The 14,797-nt window shown below is 30.6% G+C and overlaps 1 protein-coding gene across 2 annotated transcripts; it reads right to left on the reverse strand.

Moving 5' to 3' along the window:
• Positions 1-1,064: 1,064 nt before the first annotated feature.
• On the reverse strand, positions 1,065-10,524 carry LOC145002159 (P-loop containing nucleoside triphosphate hydrolases superfamily protein). 2 transcript variants are annotated; one of them, XM_078961459.1, is made up of 40 exons: positions 10,302-10,524; positions 9,811-9,900; positions 9,617-9,735; positions 9,352-9,465; positions 9,171-9,252; positions 8,984-9,051; positions 8,820-8,894; positions 8,585-8,730; positions 8,403-8,505; positions 7,914-7,994; positions 7,740-7,808; positions 7,543-7,602; positions 7,289-7,450; positions 7,142-7,198; positions 6,780-7,019; positions 6,630-6,695; positions 6,397-6,546; positions 6,206-6,322; positions 6,040-6,108; positions 5,835-5,966; positions 5,641-5,754; positions 5,387-5,476; positions 5,200-5,268; positions 4,934-5,095; positions 4,734-4,847; positions 4,571-4,618; positions 4,403-4,471; positions 4,134-4,274; positions 3,928-4,041; positions 3,769-3,855; positions 3,480-3,683; positions 3,218-3,385; positions 2,930-3,136; positions 2,705-2,794; positions 2,493-2,633; positions 2,307-2,404; positions 2,143-2,221; positions 1,752-1,847; positions 1,597-1,668; positions 1,065-1,508 (listed from the first exon to the last, which is right to left on the reverse strand). In XM_078961459.1, the coding sequence occupies exons 1-40, from the start codon at positions 10,423-10,425 to the stop codon at positions 1,299-1,301; spliced, it is 4,497 nt and encodes a 1,498-aa protein (XP_078817585.1). In that variant the 5' UTR covers positions 10,426-10,524; the 3' UTR covers positions 1,065-1,298. The 2 variants fall into 2 exon arrangements, with proteins under 2 accessions (XP_078817585.1, XP_078817584.1); XM_078961458.1 differs by having other exon boundaries at positions 1,752-1,850.
• Between the last annotated feature and the right edge of the window lie 4,273 nt (positions 10,525-14,797).

Raw genomic sequence — 14,797 nt, forward strand, 5'->3', positions numbered from 1 at the left:
ACAATTTACTTATGCACATGAAGTGAACTTTTTATATTTGTGTTTATTTAAATATTAGTTATCGTTTTACTATTATAGTAGACATTAAATAGTCCTGATTATAGATTTTATATTATTACAAAGAGAAATTAAATTAATTCATATTTTCTATACCTACAAATAGGAGTAGGCAAAAACCGCACCGCAACAAAAATTAACCGCAAAACCACATAAACCGCAACCACAATAAAAACTGATGGTAAGGTTTTCTTTTTCAAAAACCGCAAACTTGCGTTGCGGTTATTGGTTTTCAAAAACCGCACTGCATCGTATATATTATATACAAAAAAAATTTATTGATTATCAATATATTAAATATTAAAAATAAAACAGGTTTCATGGATGAAAGATGGATAAATACTATAAGACAAAAATATTTCATGTATAACTTTGAAAAATGGGAAAATTAAACAAATTTAAGATATTTATTGTTACTTACTATTGGTTTGATGTTTTTTAAAATATTAGTTGTTTGTGATTTAAGTTAATTTTCTTATACCTTAAGGTTTTTTATATTATTACAAGTAATATGTTTGAACTCTTAAAACCGTCTGAGCTCTAAACTGTGGTTAAAAACCACACAAAATAACGACACCAAATACATACAGTTAATAACCGCAACACACAAAAAAAAAAAAACAAAAAAACAAAACCGCACCGCACCGCAAAAATAACCGTCTAACCACACCATGCAATTTTGAAAATGGATTAACCGTATTTACAGTTAGTGGTGAAGTTTTAACTAATAACCGCATTAAATCGCACCGCGCTCACCCCGACCTACAAATGTTGCTACCCAATAAAATTATAACAAGTGTTATTTTCCATATTTTTTTAATTAACTCATTAATATTATATTAGGAATATATCAAATAAGATAAATATGAATGGTGATTTGTCATAATTTTAGTGGATATAAATAATTATAGACATAAAAGACAGGAGGTAATTTAATTTACAAGTTGTAAATTTCATCTCAATTCCACTCTACATGATAGAAATATGAAAATAGATAACAGGTGATATAAAATTATAAATGTTTCCATTTTCTCCATCACATTTCAAGTCCTTTCACAAATAGCATCCATAACCAAAGTAGAACTATTTGCATTATAAAACAGATAAAGACTTTTATTACCCTTCTTCTAAAGCTCTACCTTTAACCATCTAGGAGATGATTAAGCAAACACAATAATGATATATACCAAACGTGTGGTTTTTTATTTGATTTACAAAAAATATATATACTGTATTGACAATCACTCTTTGAGAAGAAAGTGCTTTTTAAGGTTCATGTTTTCAGTTCTACAACATACCAACTGTTCCTTTAACTTATTTGTAGCCTCTTCAAACTTTTTATTCATAAACTCTTTCTCCTCCATTTCTTCTTTACACCTCACCCTCATTCCATCCAACCTTGTTTGTGCTCCATTTAACCTCATTCTCAATTTCGCCTTGTCTATATCACCCTGTTAAAGTCAAAGTCAAAGTCAACATGATTACTAAAAGGTCAAAAAAAAACAAAACATTTTTCAAGAGAAAAAAAAAAAAACTTACACTGTGTGTTTTGGCTTCTAAGGTGGATAGCTTCATTGTCAACTCTTCAACTTTAGCTTTCGCATTCAAAAGCTGGTAAAAAAATATAAAGAAAAGAAATTAAGTAAAGTGAAAAATCCAAAAATAGCAAACAGCTTTGGTTTTTAATTTTTTACCTTGTCATTACATGTTTCCATGAGCAGTTGTTGTTCTTCAATCTGAGCCACTAACTCTTTTCTTTCTTTTGTGATCTCTACAATTTGATTCAGTAACTTCTGGAGATACACAGAATTGTTGACTATTTGACCATTTGAAATTTTTCTCATTTTGCTCAAAAAAAATTTACCCTTGGTTTTCTTTTTAATTTTTAAATCCTTTTTCTTTTTCAAATTTATAAATTTACAAAAATACCCTTACAAGGTATCATTCAGTAACTTCTGTAAATACACAGAACTGTTGACTATTTGACCTTTTTTTCAGTTTTATGAAATTTCAAAAAATACCCTCATAAGGTTATATCGTAATTAGAAAAATAAAAATAAAAAAAAAAAAAGTAAAAAAACTTACATCTTCTGATGTTTTCTTCTGATCATCAAGCAGTATAAGATCATTCTTTAGTCGGTCAATTTCAAGTGATTTCTCCATACTGTATCAAAAACTTAATCATGTCAAAAGACGAAAATGCCCTTGCCCCTAAAACCTGAAGAACCCTAAAGGATATAGGGGCAAACCTGCATGATTTCTCCACTTCCACTTTTTCTTCTGCAACACCCAGTTTTTCATTGATGATATTGTATGTTTCTCTGCAAGCCTCCAGTTCATTCCTCACCTTAAAGCAATAAAAATTATAAATTATTAAATCTCACTATTATATATGTATATATTTTTTGATTTTGATAAACTGTTTTGAATATTACCTCTGACATTTTATCTGTTAACAAAGCAATCTCAGCATTGTATGACTTTGATTTGCTTTCAATGGCTTCAATTGAAGCTTTTTGTGTTGTGGACCATATTGCCCTTTCCTCCTCAATTGCCAGAAGAGCATCAGTAAGTTGCTGCATTCCCGTTATAAAATGTTATATAGTTGATTAAAAATAAAATAAATACATTTATTAAACTTAATTACCATAGCCATTTCTTCCTTTTCCTCCATCAACATACTAATAGAGCTATCTGCATTCTGATTTTTTACTGCTGCTTCTTCCAAGTTTGCCCTCTGAAACAATAATAAAAAAGAAATCAATATGAGAATTTAAAAAAAAAAAATGGACGGAATCACATTCCTAAGGAATGAACGATTCCATTCCTTCCTTGATTCAATCAAACCAAACACTAATTTAGAAAAACTCACAAGACTTGAAACCATTTCCTCAAATCTTTCCAGTTCTGAGTTTGAATACTCTAATTTATCAGATAATTCTTCAACTTGTTGTACTAAACTTTCAGATCTTATGACTGCTTGTTGACTTTCATCATTAGCAGTTGCTAATTGTTCTTCTAGAGAAACAATAGTTCTCTCCATATCAAATGCAAGCACTTCTAGTTTTCTATACTCTTCCTGAAAAAAATAAACAAGAAACATTTTTTATGAGTAATTTTCCTTTTAAGTTTAATCTAATTGAAAACAAATTTTTATCACCTGATCAACATGATTCACAAGTCCTTTCCCTTTTCTTGGTTCAAAAATATTTGAGCTTCTATCAAGAACCGAATCACGCCTTGACTCACGTTTGTTCATATCACGTTCAAGAATCATTTTCTGACTATGCAAACGTTTTATTTCTCTCTCTGCAGATGCTTTTTCACCCTACAAACGGAGGGTAAAACGGTAAATTAGACAAAACTATTTGGTTAATACTTGATTACCACATTAAAGATGAAGAAATAAGTTAAGTTACTACCTCTAGCTTTGTTTTTTCTTGAATGGTGTTTCTTAACTTTGACTCTGTTTCTTTCAGTTTTGATTTTGTTTTCTCAAGGTCTTTTCTCATACTTTCCTTCTCTTTAGCCAAAACAGAAGTTGATAAATGTCCTATCTCATTTTCTAGTGTTCTGATTTCAGTAATTAATTCATTTGTTTCTGTTTCATATCGTTCAGATAGCTCCTGAAAAACATTAATAAATAAACTTGTCAGTTCAGTGGAAGGGAGAACATTAAGTTTTGTTAAAAACGAGAAATCAATGACATACTGTTAAAGCCTGTGATGAATTTTCACCACTTAAACAAGCTTCTTCTAGCCTTTTCTGAAGATCCTCAGATTGATTGCACATAAGAAGCTGCAAATGAGGAATGTCAGAATTGTTAGGAATTGAAGATGATTATAAAAGAAATACGGATATGGAATATACCTTTTCATGTTCAAGTTCTTCTACTTTGGCTTTCATGCAAGAATGAAGTTTTTCATAGTCACAAAGAAGTGTTTTCATTTGAGTAAAGTCATGGGAAGAGAAAGATCTGACATCCTGTAAAAGTTAGCAAAATTGTAAAACCTCTTAGAGTCTTAGTAGTGTATAAATAATAAATGTATAGGTATAATGAAGTTGAAACTACTCACATCAATAAGGGTGTTACAACTTTGTAAATGTTCATCCATCATTGAAGTGATGGAGTCAACAAGGGTTTTTGACTGTTGAATGTCAAATGTAATTTCTTCAATGTTTGTTGATAGCTTTGTCAATGCTTCAGAGTCCTCATCCTACATGGCATTGTGTGAGCCCTTTGTGTGTTAAGAGTAATTATGAAACTAATATTCATTCTCAAGTAAGAGATATTTATGAAAATAGGAGGATGCAATATGCATGCATTAAGTATTGTAGTGAATACCATTGATAAAGTAAGTTGTTGATGAGCCAAATTTGTGTCCTCCTGTGAAGCCAAGAGCTCCATGTATAGCTACAAGAAACAGAATTATATGATTAAAGCAAGAATACCAACATATAAAAAAAATAAAAAAACACATCTTCACTATATAAAAGAAAAGAAAAACAAAACCTCTTCATGCTTATTGCTGGCATACTTATCTGAATCCATATTTTCCATCTGCATTACAATGTGAAGAAAAATTAGTGAGTGGTTTTAGAAGATTCAAAAAGGATTTCAGTGTTGTTGATTTATCTTTAGATTTGTGTTGATATGGAAGCAAAATGGAACATACCTTTTCATGCTCAAGTTCAGCTATTTTCAGTTTCATGCAAGAATGAAGTTTTTCATAGTCACCAAGTAGTCTTTTTATTTGAGTAATGTCATGGGAAGAGAAAGATCCAATATCCTGCAAAATGTAAAGCAAAACTATAACTCCTTGAAGTATTAGCATATAACTTTAAAGGATTAATAAATAATTTTGAAATTACTCACAGAAATAAGGTCTGATAGGGCACTACAACTTTGCAAATGTTCATCCATCATTGAAGTGATGGAGATAGAGATAGACTCAACAAGAGGTTTTGAATGTTGAATTTCAAATGTAATTTCTTGGATGTTTGTTGATAACTTTGCCAATGCTTCAGAGTCCTCATCCTACATGGCATTGTATGAGACTCATTTGTATAGAGTAATTGTAAGAAAAAAATTCTTTCAATCAGGCTAAGTTTAATACTTTAAAATTCACTTTATGTAGATACCATTAAAGATGTAAGTTGTTGATGAGCATAATTGGCTTCCTCCTTTGCAGCTAAAAGCTCCATATATAGCTACAAGATACACAATAAACTCTGATTAAAGAAAAAAATATCAACTTATATAAAAAAGAAAAGGTAAACCATCTACACCAGATAAAGAAAAGAAGACAATAGGCTCATGAAGTCAAACCTCTTCATACTTATCTTTCTGTTTTTCTAATTCAACAACAGAATCCAAATTCTGCAAACTTGAAGCCTTCTCCATCTCCAACACTGAAATCTGCAATTACAACATGAAGAGAAAGAAGAAATTACATTTAAACAATCCTTGTTTCAATTGCAAGTGTTCAATGTTTTAGCTATATTTCTCTATTTTAGATTGTAACTATTGATATTGTTATTTTGACAAAATGTGAGGAAATAAGGAAGCAAAATGGAACATACCTTTTCACATTCAAGTTCATCTACTTTAGCTTTCATGCAAGAATGGATTTTTTCATAGTCACCAAGTAGTCTTTTTATTTGAGCAAAGTCATGAGAAGAGAAAGACCTGACCTCCTGCAAAAGTTAGCAAAAAGTGTAAGTAATCACATAGTAGCTTATAACTTTAAAGGCGTAATGAAATTGGAATTACTCACAGCAATAAGGTCTGATAGGGCACTATGATTTTGCAAATGTTCAGACTCAAAAAGGGCCTTTGACTGTTGAATCTCAAATGTGATTTCTTGAATGTTTGTTGATAACTTTGCCAATGCTTCAGAGTCTTCATCCTACATAGCATTGCATGAGTATCATATGTTGAGAGTTATTGTAAATTAGTATTCAAAATTTCTCCACTAATACCATTGAAGAGGTAAGTTGTTGATGAGCCAAATGGGCTTCCTCCTGTGCAACCAAAAGCTCTTTGTATAGCTACAAGATACCAAATGAATTGATTAAAGCAAGAATAGCAAAATATATAACAAAAAGAAAAAAAGCAAACCATCATATAAGGTCATGAAGTCAAAACCTTTTCATACTTATCAATTGCATCCTTATCTTTTTCTGTATCTAAATCTACAACAGGATCCAAATTCTCCAAACTTGAAGCCTTCTCCTTCTCCTTCTCCATCTCCAACACTGAGATCTGCATTACAAAATGAAGAAGTGGTTCATCAAAACTCATCTAAAAAGAGTGAAAGATAAAGGACAAACACAAACCTTTTCCTGAAGTTGTTTGATAACAAGAATCGCCTCCATTTCCATTGAACTTTTATCAGTATCGGATGTGTATTTAATCTTCTGTTCATTATCTAAAGCGTCCGCAAGTCTTCTTGTTAAGTAGTCTATTTGTATTTCATTCGTTGTTCTCTTCAACATAAAAAAATAGCAACAATATGAGAACAAAACATACTAAGATTATACATAAAAAGAGAAGCAAAAAGTATAACAACCTCAGCTTCAAATTCCATTAACAACGTTTCATATTCTGCTTTCACTTCTGTTAATTCCACACTTTCCTGAAAGCAAATCTTGCATTGTGTAAGAATTGTGAAACCCTTATAAGTTGTGGGATACCAATAACTTTCACAATAAAAACTAACCATAGGTAAGCTTTTTTTCCTGTTAGATGCTTTTTTTCTGCTTGTGACATGCATCAGTGATCTTTGATCTGGAAGACCAAAGTCACAAAAAGACACACTTTTACGATCTCTCTCCTGATTGCATGCATTTGAGGTGTTATCATTTACTAGTTCTTCAAAAGGTAGAAGTGGTCCTCTTTCACGTTCACTTCTAATAACAGGTTTCATTGCAGAAGCTTGTGTTGGGATAGTGGAAGGTAACTGAAGAATATTGCATAATATGACATACAATTAAAGCATACTCTTATAGCATATAAAAGGAAACATCTGGTAGAAATAGAATATATATATATATATATATATATATATATATATACAGATACCTCATTTATCATCGTTTTTGGAAGTTTCCCTGGACACCAAGTATCACGCCTTTTTTCCTTTTTGGGAAAAGTTAGGAACAAATGTGTTATTACTTATTAGAATCATAAAGGTGAAAACAGAAAGAAATATAAGTTTTGAAATCAAACCTTCTTGTGATAATAAGGAGCTTCATCTCTACTTGAACTTATTACCATAGAACTCAAGTTCTGGATCTTCTTTGCTTGCACTTGCAGCATCTTATCTCTTTCAGCTTGAGCTTTCTTTTCCTCTTCTAACTCCAGAGCTATTCGCTCCCTCTCCAATTCACTCTACATTACAGTTGTATAAGTTTATTATATACTTATATATGTATGTGTATGAATTTATGTATGTCTATGTGTAAAGGTAAAGCTTTATCCACCTGCAATAATGTATTCCGCAGGTTGAGAATCTCATCTCCCAAGTGCTCTGAATGAGAACCCTACAGGATTTTATAAAAACAGAAAAAGATTATGCCGATAATGAATAGTGATCAGTACTTTAAAGGGAGGGTGTCTGGTGTCATACTAAATGGCTAAAGTGACAGTTTTTCATGAGCATGGATGTCAAAGGGCAAACCTGTAATTTTGCTCGAAGCTCTTCAATTTCTTTCTTTTGGCGCTTTAGTAAAGCAGCATCTGTCAAAATCTGCCAAATAGCAAGGAATATAGAATGAAATCAAGAGCATAGGGACTTAAAGAAAAAGAGTAATATACTAATATGAGATTTTGTCATTTTGTGTTGAGAAATAACCTCATTCACATGAACACAGTTAGTGACACGTAAAGCTCGGCTTGCAAACTGAAGGCTGCTTTTAGTCTCATCAGCATGAATCTGCCATTAAACAAATGTATTTGAAACTTGAGAAAAAGATATAAAGATATCAATGTTTGTGAATTGTGACACCTAACTTGACATGAAACAACACTCTTACAATCAGAACTAGTTATGAATTATGATCTGCTTACATGCTAAATAGAAACCTTAATGGAATACTTTAGTGTGAAAATAAATGTCACTGAAATATCTTGAATCTTAAAGTAATCACTTTGAAATACAGTAGTACAATACCAATCAAAAAAATGGAATATTAACAAGTTTCAGAACCTCAGAGTAAGTTTACTATTACCCTTTAATAATCTTATCCATAAAAACTCAAAATAACTAGAAGTTTTATTTAGTTATACCATAAAAATTAAATCTTCCAACACTATTTGTATAAATTTAAGCTATAAGGTTCACCTGTGCCAAGGTAATGTTACAGATGATGGCTGTATTTGCATTCCCACCAAGTGCAGGCTGCAAAATACGTGTGAGTTTGCTGTCTCGATAGGGAACATGACCCCTGTATTAAACAATACAATATAATTTATAAAAATAGTTTTAGGAATTACTAAATTACCCTCGGGGACATCTGAACTTACCCTTGACTCTCAGCACCTTCACTTAGCTTTTTAATAACAGTTCCAAGTGTCATCAAGCTTTTGTTGATGTGGGACCCTTCTTTCAAACGAACACCTTCTGCACCAGTCTTTGCAGCTCTTTCTGAACCCGCAAGGTCTACCAAGTTCTTAGATGACAAATAAAGAAAATTTTAAAATAAATAAATAAGGAAAATAAACATATTAAAGAAATAAAAGAAATGGTTGCAAAGAATACCAAAACAGATACACGAACAGCATCACATGAGCTCTCTGCAAATTCATCTTCAACTTTATCCCTGCTCTCAATAATCTATAAAGGTAGAGATAGAGACCTTTTTTAATGAGCTTGAAAAAGATTTGAGTAGAAAAAAGTTTAAGAGGAATATGAGAATATTATACCATGCGGAAAATGGTATGAGACCTACTGCTGTGTAAATTCATATTTGTCTCCCCAATATGACGATGAGCTATGAATTATGATTACAAATAACCAAGTACAAAATTAGATCTGTAGAACAATAAAGAAAAATAAAAACAGTTGGAATAGATAATGTGAATACATGAATAGAAACTAGAAAGTAATTACCTTCACCAAAATCCATAAATTCAAGCACTTGTTTTGGGCTAGTAACAATTTCTTCTTTTAAGCCAGCAACAAATATGCCACGCTACTTATGAAAATCTAATTAGAAAAAAAAAAAAAAAAAAAAAAAAAAAAAAAAACAAGCATATACCAAAAAGAGGGCAAAAAAGACATTTAACTTTACCTCAATGCTTTCATGGATTTGCAGCTTTCGGTGTTCTGGTGCCAACAAATCATTGATTTCCTCATTGTAGATCTCCATGTAGGACATCCTTAAAAGAAACTCACGATCCGTTTCCTTTCAAAAAAACATTAAGTAGTCATCATTGTATCAGTTTGGATGTCATTTCATGATCTTAAAACTTCTTTTCCATAATAAGAAGGAAAAAAAAGGGAACCTTTATGTTTCACATGGTTGATAATAGAAAGTTGCAAAGAGGTAAAGCTACCTGTTGTATCTTGTCAAATAGATCATGTACTGCTAAAGGGATGACTCCTGGTTCAACACTAGACCCACGCATTGTATGTGTTTTGCCACTGTTTGTTTGTCCATATGCAAAAACAGTGCCTAAAGAGAATGTAATAAGACAGATAAGTTGGAAGGAAGGTCGCGTTGATAAATCACCAGATATTACAAGATTACCATTGAATCCACCAATAGCTGCTGAAACAATAGCTTTAGTTCTTGACTCATAAACATCCACAGTTCTACAGTCCTCACTAAAAATCCGGTCTGTGTAATTCACCAAAAAAGCAAAGTGTTAGAAATTAAACTTAACATTGATCTTCGAACTGGAATAGCTCTGTAAATATTCAAGGGAAGTCCATGTATACTCGAATTCAACTCGTGTGTACTCAAAGTTCAAACGCAAACGAGCTCAAATCGTCTGATTTAGACTCGGATAACTTACATCCCTACTTTTGACATCTATAGTCGTAATTAATTCTCGCACTTGTTCGGGAAGTACATGGACTAGTTCTAAATTGAAATTGTTAGTTGATTCCAACTTCGTGAAGGAAAATCATAATGATATTAAACTTCACATTGATACTGGAACCGGAGGAATAACTCAACCAAAGAACGCACGCCGCCTCATCAGTCAAAATCGTGCGGCTTTAGAAATGAAAACGTACCGAATTCAAACTTGGTGGTAGGGTTTGCGAACAAGATCGAGTTCCCAGAGATTCTCCAAGGACTGCTCTTGGCATCTTCCGTCGACAGAGGTCTTGCTCTCACTGCGACGTTGATTCTCTCCATAGTTGCTCGGATTGGAGTAGGTGGAGAGAGGGTTTGCTTGAACTTGGTAAATATTTCGAATGAGCAATGGCTGCAGAATCCCCTTTCCCGCCTTCTGCAATTACTGGCCAAATCCTCGAATTTTGGCGATTTGAAACTAGTTTTTCCAATTAGAGTAAATTGAAGTATTGGTCCACTTATTTATACGCATATGCACTTATAGTCCAAGTTTGAATCTTTGACACATATCATCCCTATGTGGTTTCCAAAAAGTTAGAATTGGTGGTCTATGAGACTAACTCCGTGTGAAATGCATCGTTGCATATTTGTAATTAAGTTAGCTATGAATGATTACATGTTAGTAGCTTGTTAATTGATGTTATTGACGGTGTTTAAAAGCTTTGAACAAACGTTATGTGTGATTTAAATGGTGAAATCAATATGTGGGGAGTGTTTAATCTATATGTTTAAAAATCATTATTGAGTGATATTTTTAATTATTGAGTGATATTTTTAATGACATACGATCCTATAGGGTCACACATTTATCAAGTTGATATATTTTGTATATTTATTATTAATATAAATATTAATAAATAATACCAATTAATGTATTTAATTAATGAATATTTTTTTATGAAAATAATAATTAAAAGAGAGTATAATTGTTTATTATATAATATAGTATGATTTAATAAGCTATGTAAAAAAATTTGGACACTTTGGTTAACCATAATCAAGTCAATAAGTTAACATACCATAGTTAATAAACTAGGTAGACAAATTGTGTATTCTTCTTAAGCATGGCCGAAATTATTAAATAATAAGGGAGGTTGTTTGTCAACCTTCTTCTTATGTCGCCGGTGCTTCTAAAAGACTATCAATGTTTTATGTTATTATAATCTAAAGGTATGTCTTGTATGGAGTATAAAAGTAAGGTTTTGCATGAGTTTTTGGCTTGTAGTTTTACTAGTTTTTCTCTCTTCTACATGGTGGTCGAACCCACCTTTCCTCTCGTCATCTCTCTATTTTGAAGCTAGTTTGGTGATTTGAAGCTCTCTTGAGTTGTCTTCTCAAGTGATTATTCGAGTTAAGTTCTTAAATATTTAAGACACTCAATAATACAATAAGAAACTAACATTTCAAGTGTCTTATCTTGATGTTGGATACTTGTAGAGAAAACCATATGCTTTGATTTGTCTATCTTCATCAACACCTTAAAAACAAGAGAGTTCAAAGGCTCTAAAGTTTGTCATTCTAAAACATTCTATGGTTGTTTTTAAAATCATTTAACCTCTATAAATTGATCCTAGATGGCTTGGTATTGTTATAAACTTGAAAATAAACTTGTTGTTTTTAAAAGCTTCCATTGCGGTTTTTATGATAAACTATCTTATATTTTATATCAAAACGCATCAGTGGTATCAGAGTCATCTTTTATATATTATAATGATTTTTTATGTTTGATAATCTTTGGTTTTTGGAAAACAAGCATGGATTCATTTTGGTTAAGAAATATAAATATTTGTCTTCTTTGGCAACTTGTTTACAGTTGTTTATTTTTATATATAACCATTTTTCATGCATTTTGGGTATATAAAAGTTGTCTTAGAAAAAACAAAAAATTGTTTGTTATTATATTTGACTAGTTGTATTTCTTTTTAAATGTAACAATATGAAGAAATTAGCACCTTAAAGACGACTTAACCACTTGGGACCATAATTCCAACCGTGAACTTTTACTATTGATTTTGGACTTAATTACAGTCTTCATGTTTTAAGTGCTACAACTTTTACAACATGAAGATTTGAAGTTATTTTAGCAAGCAATAGTTGTCTTGATAAGTGGAAGCTTTAAGACACTTTGAAGAGTCATTTAAGTCCTTTAGGAAAGACTTAATAATTATTGTAATGGCTCACAAAAGTTATTAGTAGATATGATTTGGTTTATACATATTTCAAATACATGCATGTGATGTTTATTTTATGTTTTTATATGTTGTGTTTTATGTATGAAAATATTTTTTATATGTCAGATAATAATTTAACAAAAAATAATATAACTTGGAGTTTGAGTAAAAAAAATATTTAAAAATTAACATAAGATGTTTATAAATGGAAAATTATAAAACGTTTTTATCAGTTACCAGTTAAAAATCGATTTTTTGATACAAATAGTTTTAGTGTAAAACTTATAAATAGACAAATTTAAAATATTTAAAATGTTTTAAAAGTGTTTAAAAATTATTTAAAATCCATGTATTTATAATAAATAAGGAGTTTTTATTAATACTAAAAATCAATTTATAGCGTTATAACCACAAATAATAAAACTAGTGATTATTTCTATGTCAAAACTTAATATATGATATTAATTTTTTAAACATAACACAACATATTGATATTATGTTTTATGCATATCAAATAATATTTAAAACATAAGTATCGTCACCCAAGGTTTGGTTTATCCCAATATGATTTTTATCATAAGATGCATAAAATTGAGTTTATAAAAAAAAAATGAGTTTATTCTACAAATCATAAAGTCAAAAGATTTTGATTATTAAAAGGAGATTTAAAATTGTGATTTTATAACTCATCCAAAACTCCAAGTTATAAGTATAAAATGAAGTTTTATTAAGATTGTTATTAGTTCTTAAAACCGTTGTACGACTAAACCTTGAAATATAGGATTTTGGTTTATAATTAATTGCGGCTAATGGTAAATAAAATGAAGTTTTATTTGGTACCTAAAGAACATTATAACAAGTGATATGATTTTTACAAAATGGTATATGAATTGAGAAATATGGAATCTCTCATTTATGAGCTTTTCTTGATGGTTTCTAGCAAATCCATCCAATACCAATATGTTATGTCAGATATTGATTATGATTAATGACTTAGAGTCATAAACATGAGATGTAATCCATGTATGACAGTCAAGTATGATCTTGATTAAACTTCCTCTCCATTGCAAGGCTAAGAGGAGTAATTGATTCTTCTAGAAAGAATATATTACATGGATAAATATACGCATTTAAAGCAAGACTTTATATAAAGGATTTTCTCATACTCATGTCATTAAATATGGTCCTTATCATAACCATTACATTGACTATGATCAAACCTTTTTCATAAGCAGTTATGATTATTAGATCAACAAGAATATTGTTTACTATAAATGCATATTCTCAATATGAAATATGGCAAATAGATTCCAAGAAATATTGTTTTTCTTAATAGACATTTACTAGAATATATCTATATAGATTAGCCTTGAGGTTTTCTTAATCCATGTTATCCTATCAAAATGTGTAGAGCTTGAGATCCACTTATGGATATATAGCGAACATTTCAATGTTGCAATCATCATTTTAATGTAAAACCACAATGTATGCTTTTATATCAAAATGAATAAAACATGTGTGTTTACTAAAAACTAGTGGGAGCATAGTGACATTCCTAATCTTGTATGAATGGGAAATACTTAATCATGAGAAATTACATTATGACCATGCCAGGCTTTCACCTTGACTCGGAATGTGTTTCTAAAATGAAAAGACTTAGGAATGAAAAGATACACTCTTGGAATGCAATATCTATAGATAGAAGGGGGAGAGAGAAATGAATGTTAAAAGTTTTATATCCTTTTACATATACTGACAATATCTTGAAAGATATCAAGATGGAATATTCCTTTGGAGGAACATTTACATTGTTACATGGAACTGATTTTGAGCCAGCCTCAAAAGGACCTAAATCATAGGTTTAAACTAGCTGAAATGATTTATATTTGATTTGCTTGGCAAATGAATCCATCATTTATGTCAAGTTATGCACAAGACTTGGTATATGATCATGCTATGAGCATATATTAATATATCAACTGCATACATGGTTAAGTCACCGGATGGCTATATGAACATTCTAAGAGTACTTTAGAAGAACTAAGAGAATGTATATGAGACAATTAGTTTAGAATTTTTTTTTTTTTTTGATGTAAAGAGCTACATAAGATTCTTATATATATATATATATATATATATATATATATATATATATGTGAATTATAATTGGATTGTGTGACAACCCGAAATTTCCATTCTGAACAAACCATGTCAAGCCAATAGAAGTTAGAACAGCTACACTGATATTCCAGATTTTGGGTATAAGTTTGAGTATTTCAGGTTTAGCACTTAAAGAGATATCTGGAGAGTGGATGCACTATGGTTTTGTGCAACACTGTTATTCCAATACTCTATGATATTATAGTTCATTCTGAGAATAAAATATTTTCTGCCAAAAATCTCAGGACTATATATAGAAATCTGAACCATATTCATTCATTAGTTGCATTTCCAACTAGAGAAAAACTGAATTCTCTCTCACG

The sequence above is a fragment of the Lactuca saligna genome, chromosome 6, assembly GCF_052625555.1.
Source record: "Lactuca saligna cultivar CGN05327 chromosome 6, ASM5262555v1, whole genome shotgun sequence".
Taxonomy (NCBI): Eukaryota; Viridiplantae; Streptophyta; class Magnoliopsida; order Asterales; family Asteraceae; genus Lactuca; species Lactuca saligna.